Source organism: Botrytis porri (genome assembly GCF_014898465.1).
Source record: "Botrytis porri strain MUCL 3234 chromosome Unknown BPOR_002, whole genome shotgun sequence".
NCBI lineage: Eukaryota > Fungi > Ascomycota > Leotiomycetes > Helotiales > Sclerotiniaceae > Botrytis > Botrytis porri.
In genome coordinates, this window is record NW_024066076.1 from 3,089,231 (window position 1) to 3,108,699 (window position 19,469).

The window sequence follows — 19,469 nt, forward strand, 5'->3', positions numbered from 1 at the left end:
TCTGATGAGAATTGATATGAGGGCAGTCGGTGGGAAATATTACAAGTATCATACCTAGATAAACATCAATGTGTACAATTTATGAACATACAAAAGAATAACGGGTTTCTTCGAAGCCTGCCTATTCGTGAGGGATGCATGAATCTGAAGTTATAGGACGGAATTAGCTTTGACTGGGAGTTTAGTATTATCTGCATGCTCGTATGTAGAAAATACCATTCGATGAATGACAGGATAATCTCGTGCAGCTTAAGGGGCACATGCCTAGGAGCGTAGGTACCAATCAACAGCTTCTCACGATCAACTGTTCAGGGAATTTATAAATGCCAGTGACTTTCTACCCCCACTATAACTACCCCGCATTCGTCATAATCTAACCTTATGTCTTATAAATCACCTCGCGATTCGGCATCACCATACATACCAATCGCATTTCCAAGATACTGTTCTATCCCCATTTTCATTCATATTCGTGATCCTATACCAACATATATTGTTATATACGTTGAAATCTCAACATCCGACATAAAATCCCTCTCAGTTGCTTCATTCCAACTTCTACCACACCAACCACCATTCAATCATGACATCCGCCACCTTCTACCCAAACTTCACCTCACAATCCATCTCCACCAACCCCGATATCTCAATCCATACTCTTACAGGACCCCAAAATGGTCCTCCTCTTCTTCTCGTCCATGGCTTCCCACAAACTCATCATATATGGCATTTAGTTACGCCGCATTTGGTTGATCACTTTTCTCTTGTGTTGGTGGATTTGAGGGGCTATGGGGAGAGTTCTAGACCGAAAGGTGGTGAGGAACATAGGGAGTATAGTAAGAGTATTATGGTAGGTTCTTGTGTTTTATTTTTGTGTTTGGTGGTGTGTTACGGGTGTTTCTGTTTGTGTGTTAGTTTGCAGGAATGTAAAATAGGTGGTAGGTTAGAAGGATTGCGGAGTTAGTTGTTCACGATTCCAGAAATAATAAGATGTGAAAGGGGTGGAGGAATCGTTAAATCAGTCAGCGATTCCAGAACTTCTTTCTATACCATACAATTCATACACTCTACAAAACTCACTAACATCCTCCTAGGGTTCCGATCTTCTAACCGTAATGAAGGATCTCGGCTATCCCCAATTCTCAATCCTAGCCCATGACCGCGGCGCTCGTGTCGCCCATCAACTCGCCATCAATCATCCGGAAGCCGTCACAAAGCTTATGCTTCTAGATATTCTCCCCACTCTAACTATGTACGAGTTAGGAAAACACACTTGGTATCAAAAATACTGGCACTGGCCCTTTCTCTCGCAACCTTCTCCTTTCCCCGAACAAGCCATTCTGGGGAATCCTAACCTTTTCTCTGAGAAATTCCTAGGGAAAGGTGGAGTGGGGAAAGAATTTGTTATGGATGCGAATGCTAGAGAAGTGTATGACGGATTATTGAGAGATGAAGAGAGTGTGCATGGTATGTGTGAGGATTATAGGGCGGGGGCATCGATTGATCTTGAAGAGCAGAGAAGAGATAGGAAAGAGGGGAAGAAGATTCAATGTGATGTTTTTGTGGTTTGGGGAGAAAAGGGCGCGTGTGGAAGTGAGTTTGGGGATGTAGTAGGGCTTTGGAAAGAGGTTTGTGGGGGGAAGGTGGAGGGTGTTTCGGTTGATGGGGGTCATTATGTTCCAGAGGAATGTCCGGAAGAGTTGGTGAAGTTGGTTAAGAATTGGTTTTGAGGGAGGGGTTGTAGGAGATGGAATATTGTGGATGGGAATGAGGCGGTGATATTATCATGGTAGTTCCTTGATGCTATGATATTGACAGTAGAAATATGAAAGTCAATACTGATGTTAAGGTTAAATCCCAATATAAAAGCAACCTCTTCACCCAACATTTCACACCCCTCGAAACAAACAGTAAAAGACCCGACGAACTGAGCAGGCAATGAAAACATAACGACCACTGGGGGATAATATATATAGTAGTATAATATTCAATTCATTCTACTTTCAATCCCGTTAAGTAACAAATCCACTCAATTGCTCAAATGCTGTAATTTTCAAAACACAAGCTATATTGAAGTGTGAAGAGCCACCAGTGAGCTGATTACTAAGCCGCACTGATTATGTAAAGCATACTTTAATCCCCACCATTTCCATTCTAGGACTTTCAGCACTCACTTTGACTTGCAGACTATAAGTTAACCAATTTAGAGAGAAGGACACGATTATATTGATATGATTTCCTGGAATGTCTACCTTAAACGAGCTGTTTGCTATCTTTACCTTCTGAACTCAATTCAAATACTACACAGATCTAATTAGCCTAATAGGAAGTAAGCAGTCCACACATCACGATATTGAATTGGTTCCATCAAGGTGCGGGGAATCGCATGTAGCATATCGAGTGTCAAAGATGAAGGTTTACTCACAATTGGGCAGCTAATAATATGCGAATACCATCGTGATCGGCGAAGGTATATTCAACCACTTAAAATGTTTGCCGCATTAGTACCACACACATACACATAGTTACAAAGGTTCCGATAGCATCTCTGTGGTAAATTTCAGCCCCCCCCACGCTGTACTCGCCTCCCATCTCAGCTCTTTAGAATCTCATGAAACAAGCCAATGGTCTCAACATTTGTCGCCAGTAACGGGAATTCCAGCACAGTGACTGAATCCCCCCTTTACGCGATATGTTCCGTACAGCTGACCTTGGATGAGGCCGATTCCGGTGGGGCCCTGAAGAACGAAGATGGCGTATCCGTGCTATACTTCCCATATGCCGACTCCCTCAGGCCTAGTCGACACGGCAGTCTCGAGATTGAAGAATCTGTTAACATTTGGAAGGGGGGAGTTATTTATGAGCGAACGGTGACGCCGCCTAATCTGCCGGAACTCCCCCGATTCCTTTCCATGCAAGTTTTGTCTTGCGCTGAAAAGATCGCTGCTGGATCGTTACGGTGGTTGGCTCTGGTGGAAAGAATCCTCTCCGCCTGTGGAAATCGAGGGGAGATATTCATGGTACTCCCCTCCAGAGACGCGGAGAACGGATAAGGGACCACATTTCCGACTAAGTGCGTTGGCTATGACATACGGCCACTCCGAGATGGAAAACACTTATGATCAAATAGCACCGGATAACTTTCCAGTTATGGCAGAACCTAGTTAGTCGAAGTTTCGGAGGGTGGGCGTGTTCCTATTCGTGTCCTCGAACAGAGGCATGAATGGTTCAAGTTGGTCACAATATGGCTTTATTTTCGATAACTTGGAATCCGACTTTCTTCAAACTGGCTGGAATGTGGAAAATATGGTTCTTTGCTAAAGTTTTTGCCGAACTTCAGATCTTCGTGTTGAAAAATTACAATGTTAGTGCTTGAGACTGAAATAAGTGTTATGTTGGACATAACATAGGTCACGAGAAATGACTCGGTCTGCCCAAGCGAAGGAAGTCTTTTGTATGAGAGGGATACAGTTGACGTAGCACCTGCGATGGTAGGTCCTAATTGCCAATTTTGCATTCTATCTAAAAAGTGTCTATCCACAGGAAGTAGCAGTCCTTATATAAAAGCTGCTGTAAGAGCTATTCTCTTTCACATTCGCTTAAGTGTGTAATACAAAGATCATTGAATAAGCTCAATTTATTTATATCTACGTAGGAACACTGAGTCAGAAGAATCAGTCAGATCAATACTAATAAGCAGGACTAATTCGACTAGTTATGAAGATCTATATGACCAGGATGGATTTCCTTCCTGTAGAGCTTGATGCTTAAGACAGTCATCAGATTTAGTTACTGTCGAGATAGGGATTAAGTAACCGTGCTAGCATGTGCAATAGCACCCCAACATCACAGCATTCAGGTTTCGAAGTCTTAGCTTTGAGGCCCTCAAGCAATGTTACAATAGTGTGAACCATAGTACTAGATTTCTTTCACCATCCCCATGGTAATACCAACAGTTACATAGACAGTCACAAAAATTTCACACTTGTCATTAGCATCAGTTAACTTCCTATTTGAAATCTCATCTAAATCACCTTTGTAACGAAATATCACATATCTATGCGATTACTCACCACACTTACCTTGGCTTAAGAATAGCTTAAACTAACTAGGTAAGCGCTTTTTTATTATATAAGAGATTAAAACTTCCTTAAAGATCTCTCGCTTTTTCGCCCTCTTATTCTAGGTTATTTGACCCCTATAGATATACTCTCATTATGATCGTACCACCTCGATGGATCTAGATATTTTCACGTTCTAGATAGATACTTCCACATGACCTAGAGATAACCATCGTAACTGATGCATGGTAAGCCATATAATTGATACAGTAGATAAAGTCGATTCAAGATTGTGTATTAGATTGAAGAACCGCTTGGTTGTTTTTGAGATACTAGTGACTGTACGGATGCAGACAATCTTAAGGTTCGAGGGTCTCTTTGGAACACCCTCTTACGTGCCAGGTGTGAACACTAGCGGATTGGTGCGGATTAGCTACTTATCGTTTGGTTATATTGTGGGAATTTTCCTTTCAAAAAATTAATGATTGGAATCGGGTATAACATGCTCGCTTGTATTGAACACTAAGTTATAATTCGATTGTTGAAAAGTGTCTACACCCAGTATACTAGAGTATCTCTCAACGATACTTGTCTACTAGATTGGGATGTAGATAGGTTTACTATTTTAGTGTTCAGCCACTTATCAGAACTTATTATTTTCTTTACAAAAACCTAGTGACTCTGTTAAGGTTTTAAATCGATATCTAAGTTCATTTCCGCAACAAACAGAAGATCCCCAAAAGTACCCTGTACAAAAAATGACACAAACAAACAAAACAAACAAATCCAGTACAGCCCTAACACAATCACCCCATCCTCTCCACCACAAACCTCATAAACGCATTCAACCCCCAATCCGACGAAACTGGAAACCCATTTCCGAATCTTCCCCTCCACACCCTCGCTCTCCCTCTCATCTCCTCGTCTCCCATCACCTTCTCTATCCCCTTCCTAACATCTTCTTCCCGCAACCCCTCTTCCCTCTTCCCTATTCCCCACCCCGCCTTCCCTATCCTCCCCAACTCTATACCCAATCCCCAAAAACTCCACCACCAATTTCTCATTATAAAACTGATCACCCCTAACCGGCCACGTCAAAAAAGGCACACCTCTTCCTATCGCCTCCACGGTAGAATTCCATCCACAATGCGAGAGAAATGCACCCGTAGAAACATGCGACAGGATGAGGAGTTGCGGGGCCCATCCATAAATTACCAACCCGCGCTTTCCTACTTTGAGAGCGAGATTTGCGGGGTAAAAACCCCCTGGTTCGCGTGACTCTTTGGGTGTACCGGCGAGTGGGGGTATCACCCAGATAAAAGATATCGAGGAATATTCTAAAGCTTTTGCAATGTGGGAATACCCGATTAGGTCAGGGCCGACGTCACTTCCGAATGCGATGTAGAGTACCTCATCTTTTCCTTGAGAATCTAGCCATGCGAGGACTTCCTCTTCTGAATGATTTGATAAGCGTTGAGGCTCCCTTCCTCTGATAAGCGAATTATCATTCGCGGATTTCCAGTATATTTCTGGTAAAAGGGGTCCTACATCCCAAATCGGCACGTTCCAATCCGGCATGTAGATTTTCAATTCAGCGGCTATGTACTCGAGAAAGGGTTTTTCTAATTCTTCACATGTATTGTACATTATTCCAATGGTGCCATTGATTGCCATAAACCATCGCGGTAGAATTCCTGGTTCGGGGGTTTCAGAAAAGAGGGTGGGATCGAGTTCAGCGTCGTCAGATGGCGTCAAACTTGCAAATACTTCTCGGTCGAAACGCTTGTAATCTTCTAGGGTAATAGACATTTCCACTGGTAATCCCTTAATGATCTTCTTTTGGTCTCCAGGCTCGAATTTTTCATCCGCTGCTTTTAGTTTCATCACATAAGACATCATAGATGCGGCACATGCGCCAAAGGAAACGAACGTCACAATTGGAATATTACATTCGGCAAAAACGGCTTGAGTCCATTCCATTTGGATATCGATAATTGCGCATATAATAGGAGGTGTCGAGTCTGAGGTTATGTGATCGGTGATGCGGAACATGAGCTGAGTGGTTGCTTCCCGGCGGAATTGATCAACCACATGGGGTAAGGATGATGAAGGAGTGATGTAGAGAAAAGAAGTTAGAGGGTTTTGAATGAATGATTGGGGAAGTGTTGCGGGGACCCAAGACGGAGGCTCGAGAGATGTTTCGACACCCCGATCGGGGATAATAAGGGTGGTGTTGAAGTTGCGTGCGGTGAGACGTGTGCAGAGCTCGATGCAGGGGTGGAGATGTCCTTGCCCTCCACCTGTGACGACGAATATCTCGCCGTTTACATGCTCCATGTTTGGATGTGTTTAGTTTCTTCTAATCTGGTTTGATGTTTGAAGCTACTTAAATGTGAAGATGTAGAGTAGAAGAAAGAGCATCAAGAAGTCAAAGGTAAGGAAAGTGGAACCATGGTGAAAGCTAGAGGAAGTTTATTGAGCGTATATTTGTGAAGTGAATAGAACCTTTAAGCCCAAACACACAGTGAATATGAGATAAAGCCATAAATGAGCTCCAAAATACAGCTGGGTCAAACTACCAGAACTTTCGGTATGGAACGATTGATTGACTGTTATTCCCAATCGTTGGCTTTGAAAGGGTGTCAAGCACGAACATGCCTTGATGCTATCATAAAAGGTGCTGGTGATCTATGAAGGGTCACTGAGACTGGTCGCTATTGCCATGGCCACTTGGTCCCTTCCTCAAAGAAGTGATACTATATACACTGAACTATTTGTGTGATATAATCGGGACCACAGAAGCATGCAGATGCTCGTCGGTAAAAGTATTTTTACTTGGAAAGAAACACACTCTTTCCCCAGAAGCAATATGACGAACAAACTCCCTTCAGTTGAACCATTTGAAGAAATGGCGCATCGACTCACGGGGTTCCTTCCTGCTTGCGCGCAAGCTGCAGACTTCTCTGCTGGGAATCAATGTATGGAACCTTCTGCAATTGGAAAATTGAGAAATAGAGCCTTCCACTTGTGCGAAACATCTTACACACGAAATTGTTGAAACGTCTTCCTCATCGAAGTCCAACATTTCAGACACGCATAACATAATACTTATTATCAATTTAGGTTAATCAAATTTCATACTTATTATTATCGGTCCTCTTCATCATCAAGTCTGAAACTTCGAATATACACAACACATTGTGTATCGTCCTTTTTGGTTATTCGACTTGCCGCCATTTTACTGTATCATTAGAGTACGTCACAATGCGGGAAGATCACTTCAATATGGCCAATATTTTCAAGGCCGGTGTTTTAATTTACGATGCCCCGGATGATTTGGAACATTCTGATTCCGACGATGAATTTTCCATAGCCAACATGACCATAAATGTGGGTGGAAATCCCCCTAATGATAGTACAGAAGCCACGATCTATATGGATCGGGTGTGTGAATCGGGAAATTTCAAGAATGCATATGTATGTCGTTACTGTACTCCTCTTAATGCTGATTGCTGTGCTGCCTCCCACTTGAATAGAGTACTGATCAGCTGACTAGGATGGATTCTATACAAATGGTGAAAGATCTGGTCAGCGCTGTGTATTAAAGGAATTTAAGACAGGACCTGTGTATCGTGATGATCCATACAAGCAGCAACTTGAAATAGATAAAAGGGCACAATCTATCATTGACGCATTCAATGCCGCAAACACGCCATCAGAATGGCATAGTGATAAAGTCAATGCTGGAAGTACTATACCAATATACCCAGTCCGCCTCATCCCGTCGACACTTTGGACTGACAACGAGACGGGAGCCGTAAGCGTTATAGAACCATTTATTAAGGATTACCGAAAGTTCAACAGCCCCACAGGATGGGTTGCGCCTGATGACGCATTTGCTGGTCCAATTCAAGCCTTGAGTCACTTTTCCTATCACATATCTGACCGCAGAATGCTATTGTGCGACCTTCAGGGAGGTGCAGATGCCAATGGATAGTAAGCTTGCTTTCCTACAGGCTATCTCTTCGACTGTTTCTCAGTGAATTTCTCAGAAATCAGTATATTCCCTAACTCGCTCACTAGTACCCTCGCAGACCCAGCCATTGCATCGGATGATCCACAAAGGCTCTATGGCGCATCAGATATGGGACCTCAATGTATCAACGATTTCTTCAAACGTCATGTTTGTGAGTTGTATTGCAATCCACGGTGGCTCAAACCTGAGGTGGTTGAAGAAAGGGAGGTACCTCGAATTCAGCGAGGGCTCTTACCACCTTACGACACCTAAAGAAGGAGTGAGTGTGAGAGCGTCGAAAGAATTCCGGGATATTTTGCGCTCTCATAATTAACAGCAGCTGGAGTTTTGGTATTCAAGGAGCGAAATGAATGAGAAGTCGAGAAATGAATTGCTTTGAATTCAGCTGGGAAGTGTATTGGACCTGTAAATGGCTTCATTTTTCGTTCATAGCTTCAGCGATAAAGATGCGTATCGGTTTCTTTTCATGCCCTGCCCTGCCTGCCCTTTCCTTTCCATAATCAATTATGATAGGATGTTTGAGGATTTTCATAGCGTTCCAAAAATATCAAGAAACGAGTTTGAGGTTTGATATCGATCAATCACGTGAAACTTTCTTTGTGATCCGAAGTTACCGAACATGATGAAAGCTGGCCGACTTTACGAAATTACGAGCCCCTGTATTAGGTAAGCAAGCAGTAACAGCAAATCAATTAATTCATTATTGGGGTGAAACTTTGATTTTGTCCCCCGGGGTGATAATAAACGCCAATGAACCCCCTGATTTGATACCACCGGGTTTCAGGGTGCAGGGTGCAGGTTGCCCAGATTGCCCAGATTGCCCAGACTGCCATTTCATGCCGGTGTGTGTAGATCTTCACTTCACTCTGATACCAAGTTACTGTTACCAACAAATGTAAAGCAAAGGTTACGTGCCCAGCTGGAGGTGCAGGTGGTTTGAGATGTGGCGGCTGGGCGTGTGGCAGGTGAGAGGCAGGGCAGGTGACTGCGTGGCTTGACCAGAGAAAGAATAATAAAGAAATCATTTACCAACAAAGTGGCATGAAACATGCATCTCTACTCCGTAAAACTTCACTCTCGTAAATCGAAGTTATGCATTAACCGGACATCGTATTCCATTTATATTTATATTTATAATCAGTCATAGTCATAGTCAAAGTCGTAGTCGTAGTCGTAGTCATAGTCATAGTCATACTTAATCCAATCCAGCAGCAAAAAGAAAGAGTTCTAGATGGCGGTAAAGCTCATTGCCTCAATATTTAAACTTTTCGACCACCGACCCATATATTGATCAAAGTGATAGAGCCAATAGACCCATCACAGCGCCAGATATCTGAGAAGCAAAGCCTCAATTGAACCCGAGCTTGACATCTCATTACTAGACACCTCGCCGGTACCTCGTAGATACCTCCGCAAGCGCCAATTGATCATAAATAACTCATCTACACAGTACTTCGTACATTCATATTTACATTTGATCGTCTTTATTACACTCTCCCTAGGTATCTATCTCAAGTCGTAAGTATTCAAACATCAACGTCAAGACAAGGTCGTGTGCATCAGTTCCTCTAACAATCAATTTCCATATCTGGATTTCTGGGGGAAAGAGACTCTCGACACAACGAATCCTTCAATCAAACAATTGTTCACGTCAGGAATGAACCTTAAAGGCTATCAAACTTCTTTTTGAATACCTACTCTTGGCAACAACACAGCCTCAAAACTTCTTACATCACACACGGCAGTGAACACACATACGTATCTATTCTATTCTCCAAATCTTTCCCGCTCTTCTTTTAAAGGGGGAATCCATCATCGTTTTCCTTACAATTTGATGGGCATCTGTCACCATGAATTCAATCTTGAGATCTCGAAATAATGGAAAGATATCCATCGTCGTCGTCCTTTCATACGTATCAGATTGGGTGATATGTATTATTGCCGCCGCCCTCGGTTCCGTGTTCAATTACCAGACGCCCAATAAACGTCCCTTTTCACTCGTCGATCCAGATATCAGTTTTCCATTTCAAAATCACGAGAAAATTCCCACCTCTCTGCTTGCCGTTTTATCATTCATCGTACCTGCACTCGTCATTCTTCTCGTCACTCTGACTCTGGTTCCCGGCCCAACAGTCCCAAAATCTGTACCCAAAGCTTTGATTTGGAAACGGAAGTTATGGGAATTGCACGCTTCTTGGCTCGGACTCTCATTATCCTGCGCCTTGGCATTCGTCATCACGAGTGGAATGAAGAATCTGTTTGGACGACCTCGTCCGGATTTGATTTCGAGATGTATTCCTGATATGGAAAACATTGCAAAGTGGGCTGTTGGTGGTGGTGATAGACCAGAAGGAATTGTTTTGGTTCAAGCGGGTATCTGTCAACAAACAGATGCTGAAACTCTCAATGATGGATTCAGATCTTATCCTTCTGGTCACTCATCCTTTGCAGCTTCCGGACTTGTCTACCTCAGTCTCTTCCTAGCATCCAAACTCGCCTTGACAGTCCCCTACCTTGCTCCTCAAGCTTATACCGCCGATTCCTCACTCTCTCACTCTGTATTTCCATCCCGCAATACTCCGAGTCATCAACGTAATGATTCTGAAGTTTCCGCCAAGAATATGGATACGTCAGCTCTCACATCCGGTCACAACGATAAGTTAATAGCCTCGCGTAATCAAGCTGCAGCTCCTCCCCTCTACCTCCTCCTCATAACTATCATTCCCACCTTCCTATCCGTCTACATCTGTTCAACCCGTTTTTCCGATTTCCGTCATCACGCCTTCGATATCCTATTTGGATTTTTCCTCGGCGTCCTCACCGCCATCTTCTCATTCCGCTTCTACCATCTCCCTCTCTCCCAAGGTGCAGGCTGGTCATGGGGACCCCGCAGTTCCGACCGCGCTTTCTGGGCCGGCGTGGGAGTCGGTAGCTATGCAAGTAATCCGAATAGTCCCGTCGGCGGCCTCCGTCATCACGAACATCACGAATCCACCAGCTACGAGAGTCACATGACTCGCGCGGGAGATTTGGAAGAAGGGCGCATCGATAGTGCGCATGGCCATAATAGAAATGTGAGCAATTTTGAAGTAGGGAATCATCCGCCTCCGAATGTCCATCTGAATCCTAACGCAATGACGGTGTGATGTTTGGGGGCTTTTTGGTTGGGCTGTGTTGTGTGTTAACGATTGTCTTTTTTTGTAGGATAATATCGAGCTTTTACCTAGGGTTGCGCAGGCGAGAGTGGTGTAGGTAGCGTAACTGGGGCGTTTATTTTAGGGAAAGAGTATGATGATTGGGATTTTTAAAACAATGAAACATTTGCAATTGCATATGGAGTAGAGGCGATTTCGGTGTATATTATTCAAGGATGCAAGCTTCAGCACTGTTTTTCATTTCGTGTATTGAGCGAGGTGTTTGGGATTTGGGGGGGGGGGGGGGGGGGGGGGGGGTGGGAATCTATATGTTTTATTATGACATGAGGATGAGGGATGTTGTTTGTGTGGTACGGCGTATTGTATATTGTGTATTGCGTATCATTTATCATTTATCATGTGTGTCTATCTCTACACCTATCGAAAGTTCCCTTGATACCACTTGATATGATTTTAGAATCTAGATGATGCGATTGCGTAACTCAAGACGGTGATTTCTGTTATGTTATCTTGTGTTCATATATCAATCTTTCCCTACCTACCTAGTATTCACACAAGGAAGTCGCGGTGAAATCTCCCCTTGTAGGTATTTTCTACCTCTTTCCTCTCCCTATCTGTGAGTGAAATTTATCATCATCATCATCGCGAGGAGATGTGAAGTTACCTCAAGATTAGAGATTGAAGACCAGGAATTTATATCTCATAACTACACTTGGTACTTAGTATTTGAGACAAGACTCGTAGTCGATTCTGACATTTTAATACAATTATCCATCTTTCTTTTCATTTCTCCTTCTTTTTCTAGTGAAGTTTGTTTCTTCTTCCGTCTCGTTTCGTCTTGTCTCGTCTCACTTCACTCTCTTCTCGACCTCCAGCTCCAGCTCCAGCTCCAGCTCCCCCTTCCATCAACCACATCCTCATTTCCACACCACACGCCATCTAAACCCCTCTATACTGCACCCTCCCTATCAAATCAAATCACATCACATCATATCAAACCAAAACTCCACCCATCCATACCCATCAGATTAAATAACTACCAACTCCTCTTTCCCTCACCTCATCTCTTCACTTCCCCTATTGTAAATTCTAAAATTCTTCTCTATGTCTATTCGCGATATGAGACAAAACAAAACAAAACAAGACCAAAGAAGAAAGTCATAGCTATATCTCAAACATCCAAAGCCAAATATGAAGCCGAAACTGCAAAGATGTTTACGAAGTTGCTTCACGTCTAAATGGTAGTGTTTAGAGAAAAACGATGGGATGGGGGGTTTGAGGGGAAGGGAGGGGAGGGGAGGAAAGTGAAGTAGGTGGAATTGGAAGGAAAGATGGGAGAGATGGGAGAGATGATGGATTGCTGTATATATATGTATGTACCTAGTAGGCAGGCGGGTAGGTAGGTAGGTAGGTAGTTAGTACCAGACTAAGATATCTATCTATCTGACATTTCGGACATGGATATGAATATCGGTATAGATACATGTTACGATGGGTAACAGAATGCCATGTGACAAGTGTCACGTGGTGGAGTCCCCAGGAGCCAGGACTCCAAGAAACTCCAACCAACATCAGAGTACGAAGATCTATATAAGGGAATGGGATTTCATTACAATGTAGAGCTTCGTGCTCAAGAACAATCATTAGTTTCATTACTATAGTTACGAGAATTGCAACCAGTTACCAACCTTATTGAATTCCTACTTGAAGTCTAGTCTAAACCACCTCGAGAGATCTCTAGACACTTCCACGTGACCCTAGAGGCAGCTCCCGTAACACTTTGAGCACCCTTTCTGCTTCAAGTACCGATTCAATACCAACCGCCAGTATGGCAGCCAACAGTTCTTCCAGAAGCCAACAGGCCCCAGCAAGCAACTTCGACGATGTCGAAATGACTGATGCTCCCAAGGAGATCACCATCAACGAAACACTCAAGATTGCCTTACCAGACAAGTACCAAGGAAGTCGACAGGAACTCGACACCTTCCTATTACAACTCGAAATCTATTTTAGATTCAACCAAGACAAGTTCACCGAAAAGGAATCTAAGAGTATTTGGGCCGTGTCGTACCTCAGAGGCGAGGCAGGCAAATGGATTCAGCCATACCTGCGCGACTATTTCGAGCATGACGACAGGGAACGCATGCAACCCACAAGAACCATCTTCGACAGTTTCGAAGGATTCAAGACAGAAATCCGTAGGATCTTCGGAAACTCCAATGAGTTAGAGGTAGCGGAAGAGAAGATCTTCAACCTCAAACAGACAGGATCGGCATTGAAGTACGTTACGGAGTTCCGAAGATATGCGGGGACAACTAAATGGGACAAGGTCGCCATCATGAGTCATTACCGTAAAGGACTCAAACCAGAAGTACGTTTGGAACTTGATAGGGAAGGGGAGGACGATGACTTGAACGGACTAATCAAAAGCTCCATCGATGCCGATGACCGCCTATACAGGTACAAACAAACCCAACGATCATACAAGCCTCAGACAAATCATAGGCAAGGGCGCTACCGCAAGAATGAGGGTAGACCACGTTACAGTACACAGAGTTACGGGGACCCCATGGAACTAGACGCCACGCACCACAGGAACGGGAATGATGATCCAGAGAAAAGACGAAGGCGAGAAAACAACTTATGCTTTGAATGTGGAAAAGCAGGGCACCGGGCAGCGGATTGCCGAAGTAAGAAGACAGGAGGAAAGAAAGGCAACTTCAAACCCAAGTTCGGCAAAGGCCAACTTAACGCTACCTTTGTATCCCAGGAACATCCAGCTAAGACCGAAGAAACTGAGACCTTCACCAGTGAAGAATTCCGGAAATTATTGGATGAGTTACCGCGAAACCAAGAGGGTATGAATGCAGTAGACTTGTGGGAACAGGAGTACTACCGAACCCCATCACCGTCGGTAACGGAAGAATGTATTAAGGAAGAGATACCAGCAGATCACGCGATGATGAGCTGGACTGCTTGCTATGATGAATTCTGCGGAATCCATCGATCAGATAAAGAAGCAACCGGATGGTTCCCCAAGAAAAGAAAGACAAGGAACCAGCAATCCAACGAAACAGACAAAAAACAAGTTACCCAGCAATTGAATGCTACAGGACAAGCAGGACAGATATACTGCAAGGTCAAAATAAACGGACAAATACAGCAAGCCATGATAGATTCAGGGGCTACAGGAAACTTTATTGCACCAGAAGCTGCAAAGTACTTGAAAGTTCCACTTCAGAAGAAACAGAAACCATATCAATTGCAGTTAGTTGATGGCCAGCTAGCAGGATTGGACGGGAACGTTTCACAGGAGACACGACCAGTACAAATGAACATAAACCAACATTCAGAGGTTATACAGCTTGACGTTGTGCCATTGGGCCAACAACAGATCATCCTAGGAATGCCATGGTTGAAGGCACACAATCCTAGGATAGATTGGTCACAAGAGACAGTGACCTTTGATCAGTGCAAATGCGGTCAAGGAGACACGCTAGAGGCGTCCGCGAGACGTAACACGCGCCAAGGGGAGTTGAACGCGAACAACTTCGGTGACGTAGGACACCCAGTCCAGGGTCCTCCATTAAGAGCGAAGGCCAGTACACCTCCTCTACAAATGCAGAAGCCAACGACACGGCAGGAAATCGCAATCAAGGCAGAAGAGCCTATGATACCAGAACAGTACAAGAAATACGAACATGTGTTCAAGGAACCAGGGATCCATGAGGCTTTGCCAGAACACAAGCCATGGGATCATGAGATAATATTGGAGGAAGGCAAGATGCCTGTGCACACCCCAATTTATTCAATGTCAGCCGATGAGCTGAAGACGCTCAGGGAATATATCGATGACAATTTGGCCAAGGGATGGATCAGAGAATCCACGTCCCAAGTAGCAAGTCCAACTATGTGGGTACCTAAGAAAGATAGTACTAAGAGACTAGTTGTGGACTACAGAAAGCTCAATACGCTTACCAAGAAGGATCGATATCCACTTCCATTAGCTACGGAATTAAGAGATCGATTGGGCGGAGCTACAATATTCACCAAGATGGACCTGCGCAACGGGTACCACTTGATCAGAATGAAGGAAGGCGAGGAGTGGAAAACCGCTTTTAAAACAAGATACGGGCTATACGAATATCAAGTTATGCCGTTCGGGCTAACTAACGCACCAGCTACTTTCATGAGACTCATGAACAATGTGTTGTCACCATACTTAGACACTTGTTGTATATGCTACTTGGATGACATCCTAGTATACTCAAGCAATGAGGATCAGCACATCAAGGACGTCAGCAGCATCCTTGAGAGTTTAGCCAAGGTAGACTTGCTGTGCAAGCCAAGCAAATGTGAATTCCACGTTACGGAAACAGAGTTCCTGGGATTCACCGTATCAAGCCAGGGGCTCAAGATGAGCAAAGACAAGGTCAAAGCAGTGCTTGAATGGAAGCAACCAACCACGATTAAGGAAGTACAATCATTTTTAGGATTTGTCAACTTCTACCGAAGATTTATCAAGGGTTATTCAGGAATTACTACACCCTTGACCACGTTAACCAGAAAAGATCAAGGAAGCTTCGAATGGACCGCCAAGGCGCAGGAGTCCTTCGAAACGCTCAAACAGGCAGTGGCCGAGGAGCCAATACTGTTGACATTCGATCCTGAGAAGCAAATCATCGTGGAGACGGACTCCTCAGATTTTGCTATAGGGGCAGTTTTGAGCCAACCAGGACAGAATGAGAAATAGCAACCAATCGCATTCTACTCTCGAAAGCTATCACCAGCCGAATTGAACTACGAAATATATGACAAAGAATTACTGGCGATAGTCGATGCATTTAGAGAATGGCGGGTTTATTTGGAAGGATCAAAATACACAGTACAGGTGTATACGGATCACAAGAACTTGGTTTACTTCACCACAACGAAGCAGTTAAACAGACGACAGGTCAGATGGTCGGAGACCATGGCCAATTACAATTTCAAGATTTCATATGTTAAAGGATCAGAAAATGCTAGAGCCGACGCTCTTAGCCGAAAACCAGAATACCAAGAAAATAAGTCGTACGAATCATACGCAATATTCAAGAAAGAAGGCGAATCACTGGTTTACAATGCACCGCAGCTTGCAGCAACACACCTGTTGGAGGATAACCATCTCAGGAAACAGATCCAATCACATTACGACAAAGATGCTACAGCTATACGCATACGCAAGGCAATAGAACCAGGATTCACGATAGAAAATGAGACCATACACTTTCATGGAAAAGTATACATTCCGAGTCAAATGGCCAAGGAATTTGTGACGGAACAACATGGGTTGCCGGCACACGGACATCAAGGAATTGCAAGGACATTTGCAAGAATACGGGAAATCAGTTACTTCCCACGAATGAGAACGATAGTTGAAGAAGTTGTTGGAAATTGTGACACCTGCATACGGAACAAGTCATCACGACATGCTCCATATGGTCAGCTCCAGACCCCAGACATGCCTTCTCAGCCATGGAAGTCCATTACATGGGACTTTGTGGTTAAACTACCACTCTCAAAAGATCCTACTACAGGAATTGAGTACGATGCGATACTCAATATAGTAGACAGGCTAACGAAATTTGCATATATGATACCATTCAAGGAAACATGGGATGCTGAGCAACTAGCATATGTGTTCCTCCGGATCATAGTAAGCATACACGGAGTACCAGATGAGATAATCTCGGACAGAGACAAACTCTTTACCTCGAAATTCTGGACTACCTTATTAGCACTTATGGGTATTAAGAGAAAGCTATCAACAGCCTTCCACCCACAGACAGACGGTCAAACAGAGAGGACCAACCAGACAATGGAAGCATATCTTAGATGCTATGTAAATTATCGACAAGACAATTGGGTAGAACTATTACCTATGGCACAATTCGCATATAACACATCGGAAACGGAAACCACGAAAATCACCCCAGCACGAGCTAATTTTGGGTTTAATCCACAAGCGTATAAAATCCCGATACCACAAGAAGTTAATGCCGAATCAGCAATAATACAAGTCGAACAACTAAAAGATTTACAAGAGCAGCTCGCTCTTGATCTAAGATTCTTATCATCCAGAACGGCAGCGTACTACAATACGAAACGTAGTATGGAACCTACGCTTAAAGAGGGGGATAAAGTTTATTTGCTACGACGAAACATCGAAACCAAAAGACCAAGCAATAAACTCGACCATAGGAAACTAGGACCATTCAAAATTGATAAGGTAATAGGAACGGTTAACTATCGATTGAAATTACCAGACACAATGAATATTCACCCAGTATTCCATATATCCTTGCTCGAACCAGCACCACCAGGAGCGCCAAATGCGCCATTTACAGAAATCGAACCAGTCAACCCAAACGCCATATACGACGTTGAAACAATACTAGATTGTAAATATGTCAGGGGCAAAATCAAGTATTTGATCAAATGGTTAGACTACCCACATTCGGAAAACACATGGGAACTCAAGAAGGATCTCAGCTGCCCTGAGAAACTACAGGCATTCCACCTGAAGTACCCACATCTGCCAGCAAAGCCTCAAGCTCGGCATCAGACAACGGAGGTAACGAAGAATCGAAGAAGTCGAAGGAGGGGGAACCACTAGGAACGGGCGCAGCGACATCTGCGGTTTCTTTGTCCACACGCTCTTTTTCCAGCTTTTCCTTTTCTTCCAGAGCATCGAGCTCATCCATAGAACTAAGACCAGCAGCTATCATTTTCTTTTCTCGTTCATCCAGAAATCGTTGTTGTTTGCGCAAACGAAGAATTTTAGCCATGGCCTCTTCCTCTTCGTCGCGAAGGCGCTGGCGCTGACGATCAATGGACTCCCAGTCGGATACGGAAGGCATTTGATTTCGCTCTCTCACATCGCAGGTTTTGCCCTGCCTACAGCACTCAGCACAGCGACCAACATTAGGACCAATTTTCATTCCAACACAACGTTTGTTGGATTTTTCACAACGAGAGCATGCAACCATTTCGACTCCTAACCTCTCAATCCGCTGACCAAGGGATATTTGTTCTGTTCGTTTTTTGGTACGCTCAACTGGCATATTGAAAGAAAGAAGCAGTTAGTCAATCAGTGAGAAATTGATATGGGGGAACCCCGCTATATAGACGCTTGGGACAAGCGCTAGTCTAGGAAGGGGATAGTGTTACGGAGGTACCCGCACCGCAACATGGATTATAAGATAAACCTAAGGCCTTGGTGTTGGAACCTACGAAAACAGCACTGTAGGGACAGTTGGATTAAAGGGTAACGAAAGATAGCGGTAACCGAATCAATAAGCAATGATTAAAAGATAGGTACCTATCTTTTGTTGGCACCTATCCTACAGTAGGCACAGGAGGGATAGCGGTTACAGGTTATCTAGTAAGCACAGGTTAGATAAGCAGTAGTATCATATAGGTCACGGGGCAAGTGTCACGTGATGGATAGACAGGATAGGCAAGCTATCCAGGCTATCCGTGGATAGACAGGATAGACAGTCTACCCAAGCTATCCAGACGAGAACGAAGGTCTATATAAGGGAATGGGTTTCATTACAATGTAGAGCTTCGTGCTCAAGAACAATCATTAGTTTCATTACTATAGTTACGAGAATTGCAACCAGTTACAACCTTATTGAATTCCTACTTGAAGTCTAGTCTAAACCACCTCGAGAGATCTCTAGACACTTCCACGTGACCCTAGAGGCAGCTTCCGTAACAAAGAATAATTATTAATTTTATTATTATAATTATGAAAATTGTAATTAATTATAATCTTATTGAATTCCTATTTAAAGTTTAGATTAAATTATCTCGAGAGAATTCTAGACATTTCCACATGATCCTAGAGGCAGCTCCCGTAACACTTATATAAAGAGATAATGAAAGTATTAGAAAAGTTAGATTTATTTGAATTCTAAGGAGGTAATAATGATATTGATTTTAAAGAGTTTTGAAGAAAACTTTATATTGCTTAATAGAATTTATTAGATTTTAATTATTAATTCTTATTTTTATTAATAAACCTTTATATAAGGATACCTCTATATATTCTTAAAAATGACTATAAAAACCGATATCCTTATAGAGAGGTTTTGCTGTACTAGCTAGCATTTTTTGATTCAAGCACCAAGATAAGGCCTTTCAATATCTCTTCTCATTATGTACGATGTAAAA

The 19,469-nt window shown here is 43.4% G+C and overlaps 5 protein-coding genes across 5 annotated transcripts; 4 read left to right on the plus strand and 1 right to left on the minus strand.

Annotated features, from left to right (window-relative positions):
* Positions 1–583: 583 nt before the first annotated feature.
* Positions 584–1,730, plus strand: EAF01_001918 (uncharacterized protein; the record flags this gene model as incomplete). The annotated part of the gene is made up of 2 exons (XM_038910168.1): positions 584–850; positions 1,095–1,730. The coding sequence occupies 2 exons, from the start codon at positions 584–586 to the stop codon at positions 1,728–1,730; spliced, it is 903 nt and encodes a 300-aa protein (XP_038774980.1).
* Positions 1,731–2,624: 894 nt separating this feature from the next.
* EAF01_001919 (uncharacterized protein) lies at positions 2,625–3,053 on the plus strand (the record flags this gene model as incomplete). The annotated part of the gene is made up of 1 exon (XM_038910169.1): positions 2,625–3,053. The coding sequence occupies one exon, from the start codon at positions 2,625–2,627 to the stop codon at positions 3,051–3,053; it is 429 nt and encodes a 142-aa protein (XP_038774981.1).
* Positions 3,054–5,012: 1,959 nt separating this feature from the next.
* Positions 5,013–6,398, minus strand: EAF01_001920 (uncharacterized protein; the record flags this gene model as incomplete). The annotated part of the gene is made up of 1 exon (XM_038910170.1): positions 5,013–6,398. The coding sequence occupies one exon, from the start codon at positions 6,396–6,398 to the stop codon at positions 5,013–5,015; it is 1,386 nt and encodes a 461-aa protein (XP_038774982.1).
* Positions 6,399–7,325: 927 nt separating this feature from the next.
* On the plus strand, positions 7,326–8,349 carry EAF01_001921 (uncharacterized protein; the record flags this gene model as incomplete). Its single annotated transcript, XM_038910171.1, has 3 exons — positions 7,326–7,538; positions 7,618–8,057; positions 8,145–8,349. The coding sequence occupies 3 exons, from the start codon at positions 7,326–7,328 to the stop codon at positions 8,347–8,349; spliced, it is 858 nt and encodes a 285-aa protein (XP_038774983.1).
* Positions 8,350–9,947: 1,598 nt separating this feature from the next.
* Positions 9,948–11,243, plus strand: EAF01_001922 (uncharacterized protein; the record flags this gene model as incomplete). Its single annotated transcript, XM_038910172.1, has 1 exon — positions 9,948–11,243. The coding sequence occupies one exon, from the start codon at positions 9,948–9,950 to the stop codon at positions 11,241–11,243; it is 1,296 nt and encodes a 431-aa protein (XP_038774984.1).
* Positions 11,244–19,469: the final 8,226 nt, after the last annotated feature.